Raw genomic sequence first — 20135 nt, forward strand, 5'->3', positions numbered from 1 at the left:
GTTGTGACATAAACAATTAGCAAAATTAAAGTGTACCTTTCAATTATAGTATCACATGCACAGCTAAAATGTCTTTACATGTAAATTATTTAATGTGGTTATAGTGAAAACTTGGTAAGATGTGATCTTTTTAAAAAATATTTTTTTGAAAATTAATTTTTAAAAAACCCAGAGGGCTCTCCTTTCTCTTCTCATTGAGCCTTGTCCACTCACACCGCATTTTCAGCCTTTTCCTTATATGTATGCCATCCCCTTTTCATTATATGTATGTCCTGCCTTTTTGGACTGTATGGACTGTTAGTATATTGAAGGTGAAAATGTTCAGATGTGGCAATAGCTGCAGAAGCATAAATTGGCTACAGCTGGAGTCCAGAGCAGTAGCCGGATTCTGAAGGCCAACCGAGCAAGACTAAATGTAAACATGCTATGTCTTCAGTCTGAAGAGGGATTGGTGTCTGTGCTGCATAGCAACTTGTATAGGAAGAGGCTGAGCTTAGTGGTCACCTCATGGTAATACTGTATATAAGGAAAACACTGTTCTGGTGGATTGTGGGAGTTTGGAGATAGTGTGGTGTGTCGGTAAGAGTTTTTGTATAGTAGTGTCTAGCTCGTGTTTATTTGAAACAAAGTAATAAAGCCCTCTAAGGAGTGAACTGCTGGAGAGTGAATCTTTGATCTAGCAGCTGCTTCTCCAGGCATTGTTCCAGCAAGCTGAAAGCTTGTTTTGGAGTTTCGCTTTGTTCCTGTGTTGGAGAGATAACCGGCATCTTCATCCAGTTGGCACCGGACCGGAATCACGGGCAAGGTTCATCACCCAAATATCAACATGGACTGGGAACTGTTAAACTAACAATTGTACAAAATGGCACTGTGCTGATTATAATTAATGCCACAAAATGTGCAAATTTGTAAGTTTGCCAAAGCATTTACACACTTCAGCAGCACTATGTTGAAACCCAACAAAAGATGCCACCTACTTTACACAGCCTGTGGAAGCCTAGAACCAAGGATGGGCAACGCTGACTCAGTAGCACTTTGTACCTCTCTAATGTAGAGGGGAGATTGTACCTCTAATATAGGGGTGAGCAGCCCACCAAACACATACGGCCCCCAAACTGTTTTTGTGCCCCCAAAGCAGGAGACAATTCTGGCACATTGTCCTCTCCCTGTCCCTGCTATTTTGACTCTCTTCCTTTTGGGAAAGAAATGATTTTGCTATGTCTAAAATCAACCAGAGAGGGTCAAAAGTGAGGTGAAATTATCGTGATATCCCAGTGGTCATCTGGGATATAAAATAATTTCATGTGGGGGTTTCAGAAGGGGTTTAGCCCTCCCAAATCCCCTAGTGAGTCAATGTAGTCTCATAGCCCGTGACATTTGCCCTGATCTAATATAGTCAGGAATAATTCTTTTATGCCTCTCATTAAAGCAGAGTAGAAGGCAATAGGTACAAGGCAAAGTACAAGAATTTATTTTTTCACTTAAGGAATTCATTTATGCAAGTTGCTAAGGCGTCACCCAACCCTAACTGATGATGATGATGTTACAACCAAATTCAAAGAAGAGAGACCAGTTTATTTTAGAAGTTGTTTATTTAAAACTCTTTAGCAGTAGTGTATTACAAAAACAAAAAAGGGTTATGGTACCAGCATCCACTCCTTTTCCAGAGACTCTGAGGACAGCTGCCTGCCACTAGAGAGGCAAATACTGCCCTGAACTGAATGGATCCTACCCTAATGGCACACTGAACCCAGAACAGCCACTTATGCAGATGGTGCAGATCTGAACTACATCTGTGTATTGACAGAGATGCAAATGTAAACACTACTAGAAGATCAGCTGATCAGTGGCACCATGCCTAGGCTGCTCTCTGGGTGTCCTTAATCTATAAATGCAGTTGGACTGAGCACTATAAAAGTGGTCACATCACTACACTAAAGAAACACCATGGTCCTGTTTTATGCAGTCCTTTTGGAAGCCCTAGTTTCCTTCCCCTGTTCCTTAGGCCTCCTCGCCTCTGCAACTCTCTTTAGGAGACCAGCAACTAACTTCATGCAACTAGTAGTAAGGCACCTGTTAGACTCCCAACTCTCACACGCTCAATCCATATAGCTGGTAGATGGCAGGAGTTATCTGACAACATTTGGAGGACCACCCCTCACATCACAGCAATAGCCTTCATTAGCCCAATCATGAACAGTTACACTCAGTCAATTAAAAATTCATACATACATTTATACTGACAGAAGGAGGAAATCTGGAACCGTTTCTCAATTACTTCCATTTTTTATGGAAATATTACTTCAGTGTACTGTCTAGAGTGGATTGTATTTAAATACACACAGCTCTGGTTTTGTATACTCTGAAGCAGATGAACCATCCATTTTCCTTGATTGTGTTCCCTTATACCTGAACAGGCTATACAAGGGTGGCAAAAGTCCCCACAGCATGATTGCTTTCCGGGCTGTTATAGGCCTTGGGACGGTCACCTTCCCTGTAGGTTCTTTCAAGGCTGTACTGAATTTTGGCCTCCTGTCTCTTAAACTCCCGCACACTTCGAACAGTGAGAGCACAGACTATAGTGCTTGCAAAATACAAGCAAGCTGCCACAAGGCCAAAGAGAGCCACAGAGGCATCTCCTCCCTGCACAATGCAGTTCATGGATGTATAACCTCTTCTGGCATACAGTCTCTCTCTCCTCTGGCACACATCTGTTGCATTGACTTGTATGACGAAATGGAGGTAGAGGCCAACAGCCACAATGTACGCAAGGCAAGCAAGGATATCAAAGACAAACTCTGCAGCCAGCAACCGAAATGTGAGACGATGAATGGGCTTCCCTCCACTGATGAGGAAGAAAAGTGTGAGGCACATCATAGTTAGGCCAAAGGCCACTCCTCCATATACGCAAGGAGCTCTCATCTGGTTGTACTGCATATCCAGGTCCCTTACTTGCTGGAATTCAGTCCCTTCAAATGGACTATAGGCTGAATTGATATTGAATGAGCCCGAACCTAACCCAGAGGTGAAACCAGAAACTCCTGCCTGGGCTGCTCCTATGCAGACCAGCACCAAAATGTTGACTGTTACTTCAACAAACTGCAAGATACCTGCAGATAAGGAGGAAGAAAGACAGGGGAAAATCAAATTTGCATATGTCTACTTTCTTTAGACATGGCTATTTTCATTATCCTGAAATGCTCCTGGAAATAAATTACTCATAATAATATGGTACCATAATGCAGGAACCTTCAGCTTGGAGTGTATCTGCAGTACAGGGGTTGGGGAAACATGTGGTCCTCAGGATACTGTTGGACTGCAATTTCCATCTGCCCTAGCCAGTGGTGAGGGATGGTGGGATGTGCAGTTTGGCAGCATTGGAGGGCTGGACATTCTCCATCACTCTTGTAGTGTTTCTGGGATTTGCACAAGAGCCATCATGTCTTTGCCCTGGTGTTTTTTTACGCTCACTCCCAGCCTACTGGATAACCAAAAGCATTCTTGGTTTATCATATTTCAGCCTAAAGACAGGAGTCTCTTGTTTTGTTTTCTTTTGAAGGCTACATAGCAAAATCTAGTCATTGGAGAAGTGTTTCTCTTCTTGGCCTTGTTCCTGCCATGCTCACCAATGGAAAATAATTATTTTCATAGAGTCCCCTCTCACTTACAATGCATCACCTACTGCCTAGAATGGAACCATTTTACCCCATAATAGGTGCTTTGTCTTAAGGTGAGACCGACTTCTCCTTGTACTTTATTTTCACAAGAGGAGTAACGCCCAAGTAGCCTTTTAGCTGAGCATGACAGTGCAGAACAAAGGACAAACTGAGGTGCGAGAATTGTAGTAATAAAAGCAAATGTTTTGCTGAGACTTTTTATTTTACTTTCAAACGATCCCTATCATAAGAAACAGTATACCTTTTAAGCAAATGCAGAAAGATATTTCCAGATTTGTCTCGCAGGCAAGGAAGCCCAAAAGAAAGCCCAAAACTTTGTATACTGCTAAAGAAAGGGGTGCTCTAGGACTTCTGACTATTAAATTGTACTATGAGGTATGCTGTTTTGTGTAGTTGAAGAAATGGATTTTTCTCGGAGATCAGAGCCTTTTGGAACTTGGAGGTCAGAGTTTACGATTTGGGTGGCATGACTAGTTATGTCATGCTGATTTTAAAAATAGCTGTATCAAGAAAGGTTCTTATGAAAGTTTGATACAAACATAAGCAGAGACTTTCCACCAATGTAACATTAGCCACTTTGCTAGAGAAATCCTTCTATAGGAATGGGTTTAAAACTGGAAATGGTTGTTTTATGATGACTTTTTGTAATTTGGACACTTGGGAGCTCAAATCAAGAGAGATATTCTTTAAGACAGGTAAAATATCTGAATTGGTCAGCTTATGTGAAACTACAGATTTAAACAAGAGAGATGTAGTCCTAGAGAGTGGAGGAAATTATTTTTACTTAGAACTGTATAATGATGATGATAAAGAGTATATGATAAGGTGGGCACAAAATTTTGGACATAATACACAAATGGATGTATGGGGAAAATGAGGACCAAAGACATATAAATTTACTTTGAGCAGCAATTTAAAAGGAAAAAAAGTATAATCACCATCATTATTTAATTTTTCTAAACAAGCTATAATGTGTTTTATGCACACATGGTGGTAAAAACAGCAACATCAAACTTTGGAACAATTACTTTTTTTAGAGTACAACTCCCAAAATCCATGTTAAGTTTTACTGACAATTTAAATCCAAAAAAGTATACTTTGCAAGCCTTGAGAAGTTTATAACAAACAGGAAATTCTATAAAAGCACTTTTATATTTTAAAGTATATACTAGATATTGGAACAGCAGATTACTGGTACAGGAACAGATTAAAGTATACAACAAGGAAACTATATTGCTTCTCAAACCCAATACAGCCTGATTTGGGATTAAGGAAGCAACCAATATTACAACTAAAAGGAGAACCTTCCCACAAACATGGCAAAAAAGGACAGGTGAAGCTCCCTGCAAACTGACTGCATATGTGTCAATAGCCAGACACAAAGTGGCCTTCTTTATATGGGCTGCATCCAGCATCACAGCTGAAGCTGTGTAGAAGTTCTAGCCCTCCTGACTTCATTAACCCAGTAAAAACCCCAGAGCATGGGAGAGGAACTAATGTCCTCTAGTTATTGTTGGGACCTCATCTCCTGTCAGCCTTAGAGGATGAATGCCTCAGTGTGAACTAATACACATTAACTCCTCTGTAAATCACTCATTCAAAAAATAGTTGTTAGTCATGATGGTTCTATGCTACCTCCAAAGTTATAGCCAATATGCTTCTGAATACTTGATGCCAGTAAATATCAACTAGCAAGGGCTAGCAGCCTTTGTTTGTGGGCTTTCCAACAGATGCCTGGTTGGTTATGTTAGATGCTGGATTATTTTCTTTATGTTCTGTAACTTTGTCAAGTGTGATGTAGTGGCTACATTAACAGTGCCTTAGAGCTCAGGATCAAGTCTCCACTGAATCACGAAAACCCAGTCTCTTTCAGGGTTTATCCTGCTTCATAAGGTTGTTGTGAACATACAGTAGGGAGGAAGGCTGCCATGGATGCCTTTTTGAGCTCACTGGAGGAAATGGAAGACAGAAACAGAGTAAGTGCTCTATAGAAGGACTGGGTGGGACTTCAGTGTCATGGAAGGGAGTGAGTCCAAAATTCTATAAAACTGTTTGTTTTCCTTCACTATTAAAAAGACAAGATGAGGGGCATTGACTGTTAGCACAGTTTACAGGGTTTGAAACTGTCAAATATTTGCATTAGGGCATTTTGGCAGCCACTTACAATCTTCTCCTAAAGGACTGCCATGCCTTGTGGTAGAGCAGCCACTATGACCAGGCAGCTATGAGGAGGACCTTCTGACATCATTTCAGTGTATCATCCAAACGTATTTTGGTGGAGCTAATTAGTTCTGCCAGGAGACTGAATCAATAGCCCTTGGGAATCCAAATGAAGCCAACCCCCATAGCCCAAATGTGAAGTTCTATCTTTCTTTCTTTTGCCAAACATTCATCTAACAGGCCTGAGCACATTTGACCTACATTATTTTGAATAATGTTCAGCATAGTTATTTTTGGACTGCTGTGCCAAAAAAGAGTAATTATATTCTATTGTCAGCTCAGGGAAGTAGGGTGGGCAGATACTATAGATAGGTACCTTGAATCTCACACAGAAAAAGCTACTTTGAGGGAAAAGCTCAGGCTTGATCAAAGGCTCATGCAAAGGCCAGAAGCCCCTACCACTCTCACTACAGTGAGTCACACACCTAAACAAGGAAAGCTTGTAACTAATCTTTTGAATGTTGGAAGCAACAGAGCTTGAGGCTAGCTTTCAATCCTTTTGCAGCTTGGGGGAAAAAAACCCTGTATGACTCCTGGCTAAATCTGCAGGCAACACACAGCGCAGAAAAGAAAAAGGAGGGGAAAGGAAAAAGCTGACAACTATACTATAAATTTACCTTATGGGAAGCCAGTCGTACTTATGACTAGCTGATTTTTCCATGAGCAGGAAACCACGATGGCTGGAAAGACTGGGTTCTAAAAGAAGTTATTCAGAATTAGCCCAGTCTCTTTAACTAACCAGGCTTTCCTTGGTAGCAATGCCAGTTCCTTAAGCATGTGGAGGCAGCTGTGTTCTTGAATTAGCCACTAGGGGGCAGGTTACCACTAGTAAACATTGTACTAAGTTAATAATTTCAGACCGCAGTGATCAAAACTTATGCCTAGCATTCTCACCCAGAAACTTTTAACTAGTAGTTATACCTCTCCCTCTCACTGTATTTTTCTTCTTCCGTGTAGGAAGCTTGCAAAACCGGTCTTGTATTTATTGGCTGCTCCTAAGAGAGGCCAGTAAAATGCTTTGTTTATTTGTGTAGTTTTCTATATCTTCCACCCTCTTCTGCTATGCAACTTTTAAACTGGAACAGTGCGACCCAAACCATTTCCCCCTGCAATCAGCTTTGTTTTGTTTTTTAAAAGAGACTCAGTCAAATTCCCAGAAGGTAGAGTGTTTTCTCCTTTCATTAGCTCTGTGTGCAGTACTGTTTATCCCCCATATTTACTACCAGTTCCCATAAGCCCTACTGTATTTCATGGAATAACGGAAGGTGAGGCAGTGCAGTCTTGACAGGGCTCAGACTCTTCCCAGTGACTATGAAGAAGCTGTTTCCTGTTCCTACAACAGGTTTACAAGTCTAAAGAAAAGAAACAGACCTGCAAGAGCACCAGCATGCAAATTAAAAAAACTTTGCACATGAATGTTAATAGGACTTACATGTGACCTGCTTCTGATTTACCATAACTGAGGAAGGCTCTACTACAAGTATCCTGGGTACAATATGTGTCAACAAGGGAGAGAACCTTCTCACTTGCCTCACCCTGACTACAGAATGTTTTATAGTCTTCACAGTTTCTTGGTTTTTATGACATGTTTTAGTGTTTTTAACTGTATAATTATAATTCAGTATTTTAACTGCATGACTAGCCACCCTGGTAGCTGTAAGGATGAAGGGCAGTTTTAAAATGTTTCCAGAAATAATAAATGAATAATTAATTTAGGGCTCTTCCAGTCAGGATAAAAATGTCAGGAAGTTGCTGTATTTGTGGCTGTAGTTCTTGGAAGTTTTTCTAAATACCCAAATCACATTTCAATTGTCCCGGACTGTTTTCTGACAATTCCTGGCACCAGCTAGAACATTTTATTCCCATCCTCAAATGGGTTTCTTTTTTTAATTCTGAGATATATTAAAATAATACTTTCCTGTCTCTCCTTTTTAATTTTTTAAAAATGTTATAGGGCATTAGTGGAATTGCACTTTTGTACTATATCTTTATTTTTTTAAAAATTCAGGAAGACGATTGCCCTCAGCAAACCATGCCCTGATTTTTTAAAAAACTTTTTGGAACAGATCTAGAGCAGATCCAAGGAATTGCTACAAATAGCTCTGCAAAAGAATGGAATAAAACTGTCAACAAAAACAGGCAAAACCCAAGGAGCTGTGATTGTGAGAACTAACAGGTTAACTTTAGACAATCTGGAAGAGTCCTGAATCTCATTTCTTCTTGCTTAGGTGTATTCTTACTTACCGGTAAGTGTTCTGGACACTGACTGACTCATAGCAATTTGGCAATACAAAAACATGCTGGCATCCCTGAAGATTCTTGAAAGAAATAGAGGACATCAACCCTGCTTTAAAATGTTCAGTTACTAAGAAAGTTCATTTGAAGGCTAAGCATGCCATAACAATAACTACCATATTCATTCCCAGAGTGATTTCTATCAGTATCGAAACACTTCCCTGATTCAGAGAGGACCAACAATGATGCCATGTGTGTTGCAGCGCGTGACTAGATGAAGGAATCTGGAGAATTCCATAGAAACTTTGTGCTATAGCTGTGGTCCTGAGGAAAAGCAGAGCAGTCACTGAACAAGGTGACATCTGTGGTTCTCCTTTACTCAATTTTTATCTTCACAGCAACCCTGTGAGGTAGGTTAGGCTGAGAGAGTGAGTGACTAGTCTATGGTCACTTTGTGAACTTTGTAGTTGATGAGAACTTCAATCTGGGTCTCCCCATTTATACTCCCCTTAGTGCTGGCATTGTATGAGTACAGTCAGCCCTCGGTATCCACAGATTTATCTACAAATTCAAGCATCCACTGCTTGCAAATATATTAAACAAATATAATTTTAAAAAACCCCCACAAACAAACCTTAATTTTGCCATTTTACATAAGGGACACCACTTTACTATGCCACTGTATTTAATGGGACTTGAGCATCCACAGATTTTGTTATCCATGGGGGGTCCTGGAACCAAACTGCAGCAGATACCAAGCGCCCACTGTATAAGGTAAGAGACTAGGACCTGCAAATTTGGCAACTTAAATCTCCCTCAGGTTAACGTATGTCACTGGATTATTGGAAGAAGCCAGTAACGGTGCCATCATCCCTGTTAAGACTACAAATGCCATCATCCCTGACCATTGCATATGCTGGCTGGAGTGGATGGGAGTTTGAGGCCAACAACATCTTGAGAGCTGGAACCTCCAACCTGGAACTAAATTGAATCTCTTGATCTGATCTCAAGGATTAGTCTTATATTTCCTACCCCCAAAATCCAGTAGCTATCCAGTCAAAATTTTACCCACCTGACTGATAAACCAGGGGTAGGCCCTCCAGATGTTTGTGGCCTGCAATTCCCATTAGATTTAGTAAGAGATGAAAGAAACTGCAGGCACCAAATCTGGAGGGCTACATTTGTCAAGCCCTGCATTAAGTTGTGTTCTATCAGGAAACCACAGCCAGAAGCTGAAATTAATACATCTCAGGATTTTACTGCTTTAAACAGTGGAAGGGCCATATTTTACTTGGTTCCCCTGTAGGTTCTGGAGGATAATGGCTGCACCCGGACCCTCCCATAGAGAGTGGTAGAGTAATACCTTAGTTCAGTCCCCACAATCTCCAGGAAGGGTACGGAAAGATCTCTTGTCTGAAACTCTAGAGAGCTGCTGTTGGTGAGAAGAGACAAAGAGACCAGAAGGTTGGCCTGGTATAATGTAAGGCAGCATCCTATGTTCCAGGCAAGAATCAGGCCTGGCTCCTTCTCCTGGCTCTAGACAGGGAAGCATTTATTTTCACCATAAAACCTTGGTAGGCCCTTCCATTGAGTCATTTGATTTGAAGGTTTTAAGAAGAGTAGGTCCAGTGTGGTGTAGTGGTTTGAATGCTGGTCTAGGACTTTGGGAGATCAGGTTTAAATCTCTGCTCAGTCATGGAAAACCATTGGGTAACCTTGAGCAAGTCACACTCTCTCCACCTCAGAGGATGCCATTCCAAACAGTTTGAGCGTGCTACTACAATGGATGCTTTATATGATTATAACATTGTAGTTGAAGTAGTCAGAAAGATGAAACGGAGACTATAAATTCCTGGCACAGCCATCATATGACCTATGACCCTATGGTTTACGACATCAAATATGACCTACCTCTATGGTTTACTACAAGGGTTTCAAATGAACACGTTTGTATTACTACCATGACATATGACTTATACAGCTGTTGTTGATCTGTGTTTCAGCATTTTTGCCAACAGGATAAAGAATAAAGACTTTTGGGTGAATTACAATAAAATTGTTTCAGTGCAATATTGAAAATTAAGAACTGTTCTATGACCTTTTATGATATAATTTCTACTTTGTACATTGTGTACTATTATTCAGTAGTTTTTATATATTAGTTTTGTTTTTTTGGTGGTTTATAGTTGTGTTCTTCTACTTTCACCATGACACATTTTTTTTACTCCTGATCATGAGCCTAAAGATGAGAGTCTTCTTCTTAGGACAGCATGTCTTCAATTTCAGTTAGTTTAAGATTTTGATTAAATATCCAAGAGTACAATGGTGGGGGGAGAATAGTCCTCCAGACATACATGAATTTCTGGTGGTTTATTAATGCAAGAGCATATCCCAGGGGAGGGGAAAAAATCACTTTACAGCTATCTCCTAATTTGATTTGCTGATGGAATTCAATTTAGCTCCTTGCTAATTTGCAAATGGCAAGTGCCCTTGTTGAGGCAAACAGATGACACTAGAGATAAAGAACAGACATACTTGATGTGAGAGCTGAAGTTAAAGGTTTCCTGGAACACAGCTGGCTCCAGACATTTTCTCAAATACAGCATTGATAGGGCAATCCTATTATGTGCCCGCTCAGATATAAGCTTCACTGAATTCCATTGGACTACTGACTGCTGAAGTATAGGAGAGGAAAGCAGTACTGTAACACCATATTTAACACGGATTTGTCTAAGATAAGTCCAAAACACACTGCAGGAATAATCCAGTTTGAGACTGCTTTAAATGTTCTGTCTCAATGCTAGGGAATTCAGAGAATTGTAGGTTTGTAAGACATTTAGGCTTCTCTGTCAGAGAGCTCTGGTGCCACAACAAACTACACTTCCCAGAATTCCCTAGCACTGAGCCTGATCACTTAAAACAATCTCAAACTGGATTATTTCTGAAGTGTGTTTTAGACCATAGTTTCACTCATCTGGGAAGAACTGTAAGTCTCTCACACTACAGAATCCTGCTAGAGGACCTAGAAGTGCCTAGACAAGTGTTCTCTCTAGGCATTTCTAGGTTCTCCAGCATGATTCTATGGTATGTTTCTGCCAGATGCCTAAGACACTGCTCATTTCAGGTAGGAAAAACAGGGTTCATAATTATTTGCAGTTTCAGTTCTACACAAATGATCCCAGAACGTATCCCTTGCATTAAACGGGATCTTACTATATATGATTGGAGATAAAATCCTTGGTTGTTTTTATTTATTTATTTAAAAAAGTAAATCCACTGAACTTCTTTGTTGAAGAAGCAACAGCAAATGCCCCAAGGGAACCTCATAAAGAGCTTGGAAATTATTGGACTTCTGAGAATTCCCTAACCATAATGGCACCTAGCCATGCTGGGTGCAGGATTCTAGGAGTTGTAATCTTAAATGTTACTTTTCCTAGCCCTTAAATCAGTGTTCCACTTTACAGTCTGACCAGTCAGATAACTACCCAGTATTGAGCTTAGTAGGGGTAAGGATTACTGGCAGTTGGAGTCCTACATCTGGGAAGAAGTCACATGGTTCCCACTTCTGTGGTAAAGGAATTTACATCATTTTAAAGGGCACATAGTTTACATCCAGAAGGCCCCAGGTTCAGTCTCTGGCATGTCTACTCAAAAGAATCAAGGAGTGGGAAAATGTCACTGTCTGGTATCCTGGAGATCACTTTCAGGGGTTGTCTGCACTGGCCAAATAAAGAGACTTCTGACAGCTTTGAAGCTGGCTGTTTAGACAATGCATGGGGCAAAACTAGGAAAGCCATGCTCCAGTGCTAAAAACCAGAGCAGAAAGAAGCTAGGATACTCCAACTCAAGCTGGAAAATGTGCATCATCGTGCCGGCATATAAACAGCCTGACACCAGAATGGGACTGTGGCAAAGGAAACAAGTGATGAATTTACAATGTACACAAACCATGCATGGGGTGAAGGGGGCATGTATGGGAGACCTCCATGATTGTGCTTTGCCAATGTATCACTCAGCACACTGCAGATGTGACTGTGTGGCTGATCATATAGGTGGGCCTCCAATGGAATAGCATCTGGGCAGCAAAGAGGCAACTGGATTACAGGTGGTGTGTTTGTGTGATGGTGTGCATGCATGGTGGGAAGGTAACAGAAAAAATAACCACACAGCACAGCTTGACACCACTTGGCATGGACAGCCCATGGGTATGGACACCACTTGGCATGGACAGCTTGGGAGCAGGCTGTGTGGACAGCAGGGGTTTGACCTGCTTTCAGAAAACCAGGATCAAGCCACTTTCTCCTGCCCAGCTGCTAGATTTCCCATTTCACCAATTCGAAACTGAATCTAGGACTTTCTTTATGCAAACTGTATACTCTGTCACTGGTATCACTGGCCAATTCCCTGTCTGAGTTTCATACCGCTAAGGTGTTAGGAGCTGCAGAGGAAAAAGGGAAGATGAGGCTCCATATTATACTCAGGAAAGGATCACAGTTTAAGAAATAGCATGGGGACTCAGAGCAGGAAAAAGTAACTATTCGGATTACAATTCCCAGAATTTCTCAGCCAGTTTGGCCACTGACCATGCAGGCTGGGGGATTTGGAGAACTATAATTCCACAAGCAATTGTTTCCTACTTGGCCTTCTCCTTGCAGACCCAGTCCAATTCTGCTGTGATTGCTTTAACTCCAAAGGGGGGCAAGGGAGCCAAAAGATACTATAAATGATGTCTCACATCTAGTTTAGTCCTCAGCCATTAAGGAAAGACTGGGGAAAATGGCTAAGTGTCACTTGCTGGATAATAAAGGAGGAAATGGTTTAGTTTCCTAGAAAATAATACAATGCCATCCTATACATGTCTACTCAAAATTAAGTGGGTAATGTCAACCTAGAACTTAAATAACGGCAACATTTTCTAGATAACTTAATAATAAGTGAGTCTTTCCTAAACCTATGAGATGCCCTGAAAAGGTCTTTTTAATTCTCTAGCAAAAGATTGAAACAGTCTTCTTTGTTCTTGCCGCCCCCACCCCATAACACACACTCATGTCTGTGCTCATTCTATCAGTAACAGCCTCTTCAAGTAAACAATATTTAGACATGTGCTTGATTTAAACTATTAATGATCAACTAGGGGGTGGGTCTAGGTTTTCAAACACAGAAAACAATGCATCAAAAATACTTGATGATAATTAGCCCTCACTCTCTCAGCTTTGCGAAAAAGTGTTAAGAGGTATCTTTTCAATCTGGCCTTTCAACTTTCTGCTAGCTGAAAGGTTCCACTTGTAGAAGCTCCCATTGTCCTGTATTTTGGGGATCACTTCTTTTCCTCACACCACAATTCAACTCATTCAGAAAGGCCCCCTATTTTTGTTGAGGAATATAGGGGCTTTCTACATTGCCATTTGGGACGTCCTCCGGACGTCCCATTTTAAAAAAGGGGCGTCTCTTTTAGACGCCCCATGGCCTAGTACGGACTCCGTCCGTACAAGATGGCGGCGCCCCTTCTACATGGGCGCCGCCATCTTTACGTATCGGACGCACAGCGTCCAGACGCGTCGCGCCGCTGCTGACGTAGCGAGCGCGCCCCTGGCGCCTCGCTACGTCGCAAACGCGACGCAAAAAGAAGCTCCATTTTGGAGCTTCTTTTTTCGGTCCGCGCGGGAGTCGGGCCGTCTGAAGGCTCCGGCTCCCCCGCGGACCTTCTGGCGGCGGCGGCAGACCGCCGCAAAGCGGCGGTCTGTACCCCGCCATAGAGACTTGTAGTCCAGAAAGTAGTCGTGTTGGGTGGCTGATTCTGGGAGTTGTATTCTTAAAAAGTAACTTTTTCAAGCTCTGGTTGGGTATAGGATTACAGCCTCAAGGTGGTCTTATGTTGTATGCATGATATGATTTCTCCCTGAATATCTACTGGCCAGCATGAATCTGTCTTCAGGAGACATTAAAAATATACTTGTTTCCAAAGTATAATATTCCCATTTGCCTTCACATCAGCTAGTTAGGAAGGGGGGAAAAAGGATTAGGTGTTCTATGTTCATTTGGCAGAAAGAGGCTCAGTATCATGATTACCATCCTTTCATGAAGTACACTGAAGTATTTTGTCACAATGGTTTCTCCAAATAATAGATTAAATGGAAACTTTGATTCCTAAGGGGCCATGGATATATATGAAAAGATCCACCACTAGTTAAGCCATTCTTGGTGACTATGTGATATGATGAGGGATTGTTACTTGGATATTGTTACCTACCAGAAGTGTTCCTATTTGTTTATAAAATGGTTGTGGCAGCAAGTTGTGAATTTAAATGTCTTCACCTCATTCTGTTCTTTGTTCTGACTGAAGAAGAGTTCATGGAAAACTGAAACCTTTTATTCTTCCCCCTCTTCCTGTTCCACTCCCTACAAAAGAAAAGTCTCAGGGGAAGGATGCTATCATCTCACAACCACATTAACAATGCTTAAAAGACATGAAGTAGAGAACATCACATTACCTCTTCTGGAGCACAGATTTGAGCATTTCTCAGAAAAAGTCTCTTTGGGAGGATAAGACAGACGTGGGTAATTGGCATCTCCATACATTGTTCCTGGGTGGCTCTGGTAAGGGTCTGTGAAAGCAGTAGTAGGTCTTGAATGTTCAGGTGTTCCTGGTGATGACCTACAGGCAGAAAAAGATGAAAAGGTGAGGCCTTCATGGTAAGTAAAGTTGGCCCCTTTAGTAGAGAACTACTTCTCAAAGCCAAAGGATTCAGGGTTACTGATTGTGAAAAGTTCTGTTAAATCTGAATAAGACAGGTCTGTATATGCAGGGCACTTAAGGGGTTAGCAAATAATCTTATAGAAATAATTATTTAAATACTGAAAAGAATTTTCCCAATGATATTCTTACCTCAAAGTTACCTAGGTCATACCATTATTTATCTGCCAGTCACAATTACAGTAAAGGTGGACAGATTTAGGCCCGGTACAGACCAGCACAAAGTGCTGGCCTATGGGCGGAGTCATTGCAGAGCACCTGCACGCTGGGTGCCATGACTCCCCCCTTGCGCCATGACGCCATGCACCGCAGCTGTGATGCCCTTTAGAGGGCGCAAAAAGGAGCTGCATTTTGCAGCTCCTTTTTCCGCCCTCCGGATCTGGGCTGCGGCCCCAATCCAGCCAGTAAAAGGGCAGCTGCATGCCACCCCTTAGGGGCTGTTTGTACAGCTCCTTCGTCAAGGAAGCTACATTCCTAGGTTAGCAAGACCTAAGCAATGCTGTTGATGAATTGGGAAATAACAACAAAATGTGGCTCATAAAAAATATTCAAAAATACATGGCCAGATGCTATCTTTATTGGGACTTTCTATTTTGTTAATTTTCTGTGGTCCTAATAAATATTTTGCCTGATGTGGGGATTTTTCATTTATAAAAGGCCTGAGTATGACAGTGAGTACCAATCTGTATCATATGACAGTATTTAATCCTTAGGATTAAAGCCTCAGGTACGTTCTCTAATAATGTAATCCTTTCTAATTAGCAGAAATATTCTAATATACACAACGGAAAGATGGCACAAAGCTGTAAGCAAGGGGACAGCAGGAGACTCTATTTTGGTCTGGATACCACCTTAAGAATGTGGAGAAATGTGACATATTGGGCCCAAACACACAGGCCAAAATAAAGCTACTTTGGGTCACTTTGAAGGTATGCTGCTTAAATGACACATGCATCTTAAGAAGCCAGAAGCTGTGTCAAAGCTGTGCTCCAGTCCTAAGGACTGGAGCATGTCTTTGGCACAGCTTTTGACCTCTTAGGACGCATGCGTCATTTAAACAGCACACTTCCAAAGTGGCCTGAAGCAGCTTTATTTTGGCCTGTCTGTTTGGGCCTATTGATTTCTTTCACTCCCCACTTTTGTTTTGTTCTAGGTCTGAGGAGGAGAAGGAGGAGACGACGAGGATGATTTACCTTCCATTTGTTGGATATGGTTTTCTACTTCTCTCATCAATATATCTGTTAGTCTTGGGATTTTCGTTGTTCCTGTAATCTTTATTTTGATGGGTTCTCTCTGAATAAGACATCTTGTCTTGCTGAAAATGCCTGTCAGTGCAGAAAACACCAATCAACTCACAGATCTTCCAGTCCAATTTGTTTAATGACCAACAGTTGCAAAAATAAGGTTACACCTATTACTCTGCAAGAATGATAAGCGCATATATATTTATATTTTAGAATCTTAATTATATGCATGAAACTCACAACTTTATGGTTTGCAGTATATGTCAGTGCAGAGGCAGGAGATGTTCTGGCCTTCAACTCCCATCAGCCCTAACCGGCATAACCACTGGCCAAGTTTCCACACCCCTAGTTAGAACGAGGAGAAAGCCTGCTCTGCATTCAAAAATGCTGAAAGGTCCATTGAAAATGAAAAAATTAAAGCTAGGCAAATGCTGATGACAAAAAGTAAATGATGCCAAAATGGAGGCATTGCTGTTTTCAAGCATCATCAAGCCCATATAATTTTATAAAGAGACAGTTCCAAAACTCATTTATCAAAAACATTCACAAAATATTGGTTAGAACCACTACCACCAGTTACACACCTGAAGTTCAGTGCTTTTGAAGAAGTGAGGTGAAATCCACAAAAGCTCATGCTAAAAAAAATGTCTGAATGGTGTTTCCTTCCTCTCCATTTCCATTTGATGTCCATTACACAGTTTATTTCACTTATGCTTCTGTACCTTTATCCCCATACTCCAGTTTACAGAGTTTACTTTTAGGTCTCTTGTGTATTGATTTTAGCCTGGTCACTTGCACTTCTTTCTAGCAACTGGTTCACATGTGTATTATGTTTATGCAGGCGCATCAGCACTTTCACAGCTAAACTGCTATTCTGAATGATTATGCAAACTACTTGGGGATGGCTTGCTCTTAAATGGCTAATGAAGACCCATTAGCTTTAGGAAAGACCTGCTCTTGGTGAAGATTTAAAAAACAAACAAGAACTGGTTTGGGGCTTTGAGAAAAAGAATGTGAAAAAAGAAACTCTTAGACAAGTTTAAATTTAATAGTCTTATCTTCTCTGAAGATATACTCTGCCTCTCATGTCATGGAATTCCAAGTCTCTTTGGGCAAAGTTCCCATATGATAAACACCCTGTTGCCTTCTGACACCTCACTAATTCATAGCTGGTCCTAATAAATGGTGACATGGTTTGAGTGTTATAGGACACTTGGAGACATTAGTACAAAAAAAATGACTAAAGATTCTGTAGGAGGAGGTCAATGGGGATGTATGAGTTACCCCACCAGTGACACTGACCCTAATGACACTGCTGTTCTCAGTCTCATTTGGTGGGAATGAGAGGGGGCCTTCTTGGTGGCTGCTCCCAGGCTCTGGAAATCCGTTCCTAGAGAGGCCAGGATGGACCCATCCCTGCTCTCCTTTCTGCTGCAAATAAAAACATTCTTATGCCACCAGGCTTCCTCAGACTGACAAGGCTGGACTTCTAAACGCTGTGCAAGGTTTGTGTAGAGCTTTGTACAGAGTTCTTAAACCTATTTTTAAATTTTAATGTACATTCTAGTGGGCTCAAACTTTAACGTGCAATGTTTTCAACTTTTCAAAACGGTTTAATCGCTTTTTAAACTTTGCACTTACATTTTAACGTTTTGTACTGTTTTTTTAACCTGCACTGTTTAACCTAAACATTAGGAGGAATTTCCTGACAGTAAGAGCTGTTCAACAGTGGAACACACTCCCTTGGAGAGTGGTAGAGTATCCTTCCTTGGAGGTCTTCAAACAGAGGCTGGATGGCCATCTGTCAGGGATGCTTTGATTGAGAGTTTCTGCAAGGCATGGGTTGGACTGGATGGCCCTAGTGGTCTCTTCCAACTCTACAATTCTATGGGGATTATCACACAGAGGTGCTTACAGTCGCTAAAATGTCAATAAAAAGTTCCTGAAGCGTTCCTGAAGTGTGATGGTGTGATAGCTGGTCACACTTCTAAATTGTCATTGCTTCTCTCCTGCCTTCAAAGCGTTCATGGAGCAAACTTCGCTCTTCAGGAATGCTTCAGGAATGTTTTAACAATGGTAAGCCTCCTCCATGTGATAATGCCCTATGATTCTATGATTCTATTAACTTCTACAGTTTTAATATTTCATTAGGCATCTTGAGTCCCTATACCGGGAGAAAAGTGCAAGATAAATAAATAAATCAGTCATATTTATTTCTTACCAACCTCTCCCCACAGATCAAGGCAGGGAACAACAACAATTAACAAACAACATCCGTTAAAATACAATAAATAAATAAATAAATAAATAAATAAATAAATAAAATGAATAATTATTTATTATTATAAATTATTTAAATTAATTTAAAAATATTAAATTACAAAATTAAAATTATTACAATTTATTTAAAATTCCAATTAATAATAATATATTTATTATTATTATTATTATTATTATTAAGCTTTATAAATAAAGCTTCATATTATTATTCAGCTTTATAAAGTTTAATGCATTTATTATTAAGCTTTGTAAATAAAGCTTAATAATAATATTTATTATTATTATTAAGCTTTGTAAATAAAGCTTAATATTAAATATATTATTAAGTTTAATAATGCTTAATATTATTATTAAGCTTTATAAATAAAGCTGAATATTATTATTATTAAGCTTTATAAATAAAGCTGAATATTATTATTATTAAGCTTTATAAATAAAGCTTAATAATAATAATAATATATTTAATATTATTAAGCTTTATAAATCTTGTTTAACTCATGTTTTTCCGTGGGATCTCACTAGTGTGATAAATAAAGCTTAATAATAATAATTAATTAAGTAATAAATATATAATTAGTATATATTTATTATTATTAAGCTTTATAAATAAAGCTAAAATTAATATTAATAGTAATAATAATTGTATTAATAATATATAATAATAATCTTTATACATAAAGCTTAATAATAATATATTTTATTATTATTATTATTATTAAGCTTTATAAGTAAGGCTTAATAATAATAATAACAATAAATACATAAATAACAGTTGTAGTTGTAGTTGTTGTTGTTGTTGTTTTAAGAACTGTATTCTTAGTAGCTTTGAGCGTTGGGCTATGATGACCCTGAACTATGGGCTCTGGAGACTAGGGTTCGAATCCAACCTCAGCCATGGAAACTTCACTGAGTCACACTCTCTCAGCCTCAGAAGATGGCCATAGCAGCAACAAACAAGCAAACAAACCCCTCTGAAGAAACTTGCCCAGAAAACCTTGTGATAGGGTCCCCAAAAGTGGGAAACGAAGCCAAACAACAACTACAAACAACAACAATAATAATAACCGCCATCCCCATCTATCTCCCTGCTACCCACCTGAGAGAAAAAGAGCGTGGAGTAGAAGGGCTTGTGGGGCAAGGGAAGGGGACAAAATGGGGGGCTGTTGCCTCCTCAGCCTCCTTCGCCCTCCTCCTCCTCCCTCCTTCCTCCAGGAGAAAGAAGAGAAGGCGCTTCCTTGTTTGTGGCTGAGGCTGAAGAAAGGGAGGACGAGGAGGAAGGAGGGCACCCAGGTGGGAGAAGCCTCGTCCTCCAGGTGGCTGCTCCTCCTCTTCCTTCCCACCCACCCGCCGCCATTTTGGGAGGAGCAGTGGCTTCTTCTCCCTTTGGGCGCCCTGCTGCCTGGTTTTTATTATGGGCAATATCAGAGGAGGGAAGGACCTGTTGAACCTGAAGCAGGAAGGGCAGGGAGAGAGCCACAATTGCAATAACAACAGCCACAACAACAACAACAGCCTCCCTCCTCCTATGAAGATATCTTGCCAAGGAAACATAGGGTCACCATAAGTTGGGAATGACTTGAAGCCACACAACAACAACAACAACAACAACATCCAAGTGTAGCGTGGTCTAGTGGTTTCAGTGTTGGACAGTGACTCGGGTTTGAATCCCTGCTCAGCCATGTAAACCCACTGGGGCTGCGTCTGCATTGCAGAAAGGATCCACTT

At 40.5% G+C, this 20135-nt stretch overlaps 1 protein-coding gene across 3 annotated transcripts; it reads right to left on the reverse strand.

Annotated features, from left to right (window-relative positions):
• Positions 1-1598: 1598 nt before the first annotated feature.
• LOC149316975 (MARVEL domain-containing protein 3-like) lies at positions 1599-19738 on the reverse strand. Of its 3 annotated transcripts, none has more exons than XM_089518784.1 (4): positions 19507-19738; positions 16080-16211; positions 14624-14787; positions 1599-3110 (listed from the first exon to the last, which is right to left on the reverse strand). In XM_089518784.1, exons 2-4 carry the CDS (start codon positions 16190-16192, stop codon positions 2419-2421), a joined length of 969 nt encoding a protein of 322 aa, XP_089374910.1. In that variant the 5' UTR covers positions 16193-16211; positions 19507-19738; the 3' UTR covers positions 1599-2418. The 3 variants fall into 3 exon arrangements, with proteins under 3 accessions (XP_089374910.1, XP_089374909.1, XP_089374911.1); XM_089518783.1 differs by lacking the exon at positions 19507-19738 and adding an exon at positions 16715-16768; XM_089518785.1 differs by lacking the exon at positions 19507-19738 and adding an exon at positions 16371-16551.
• Between the last annotated feature and the right edge of the window lie 397 nt (positions 19739-20135).

Source organism: Sceloporus occidentalis, unplaced genomic scaffold (assembly GCF_023333645.1).
Source record: "Sceloporus occidentalis isolate IW3139 unplaced genomic scaffold, rSceOcc1.0.p SCAF_3, whole genome shotgun sequence".
Lineage (NCBI taxonomy): Eukaryota > Metazoa > Chordata > Lepidosauria > Squamata > Phrynosomatidae > Sceloporus > Sceloporus occidentalis.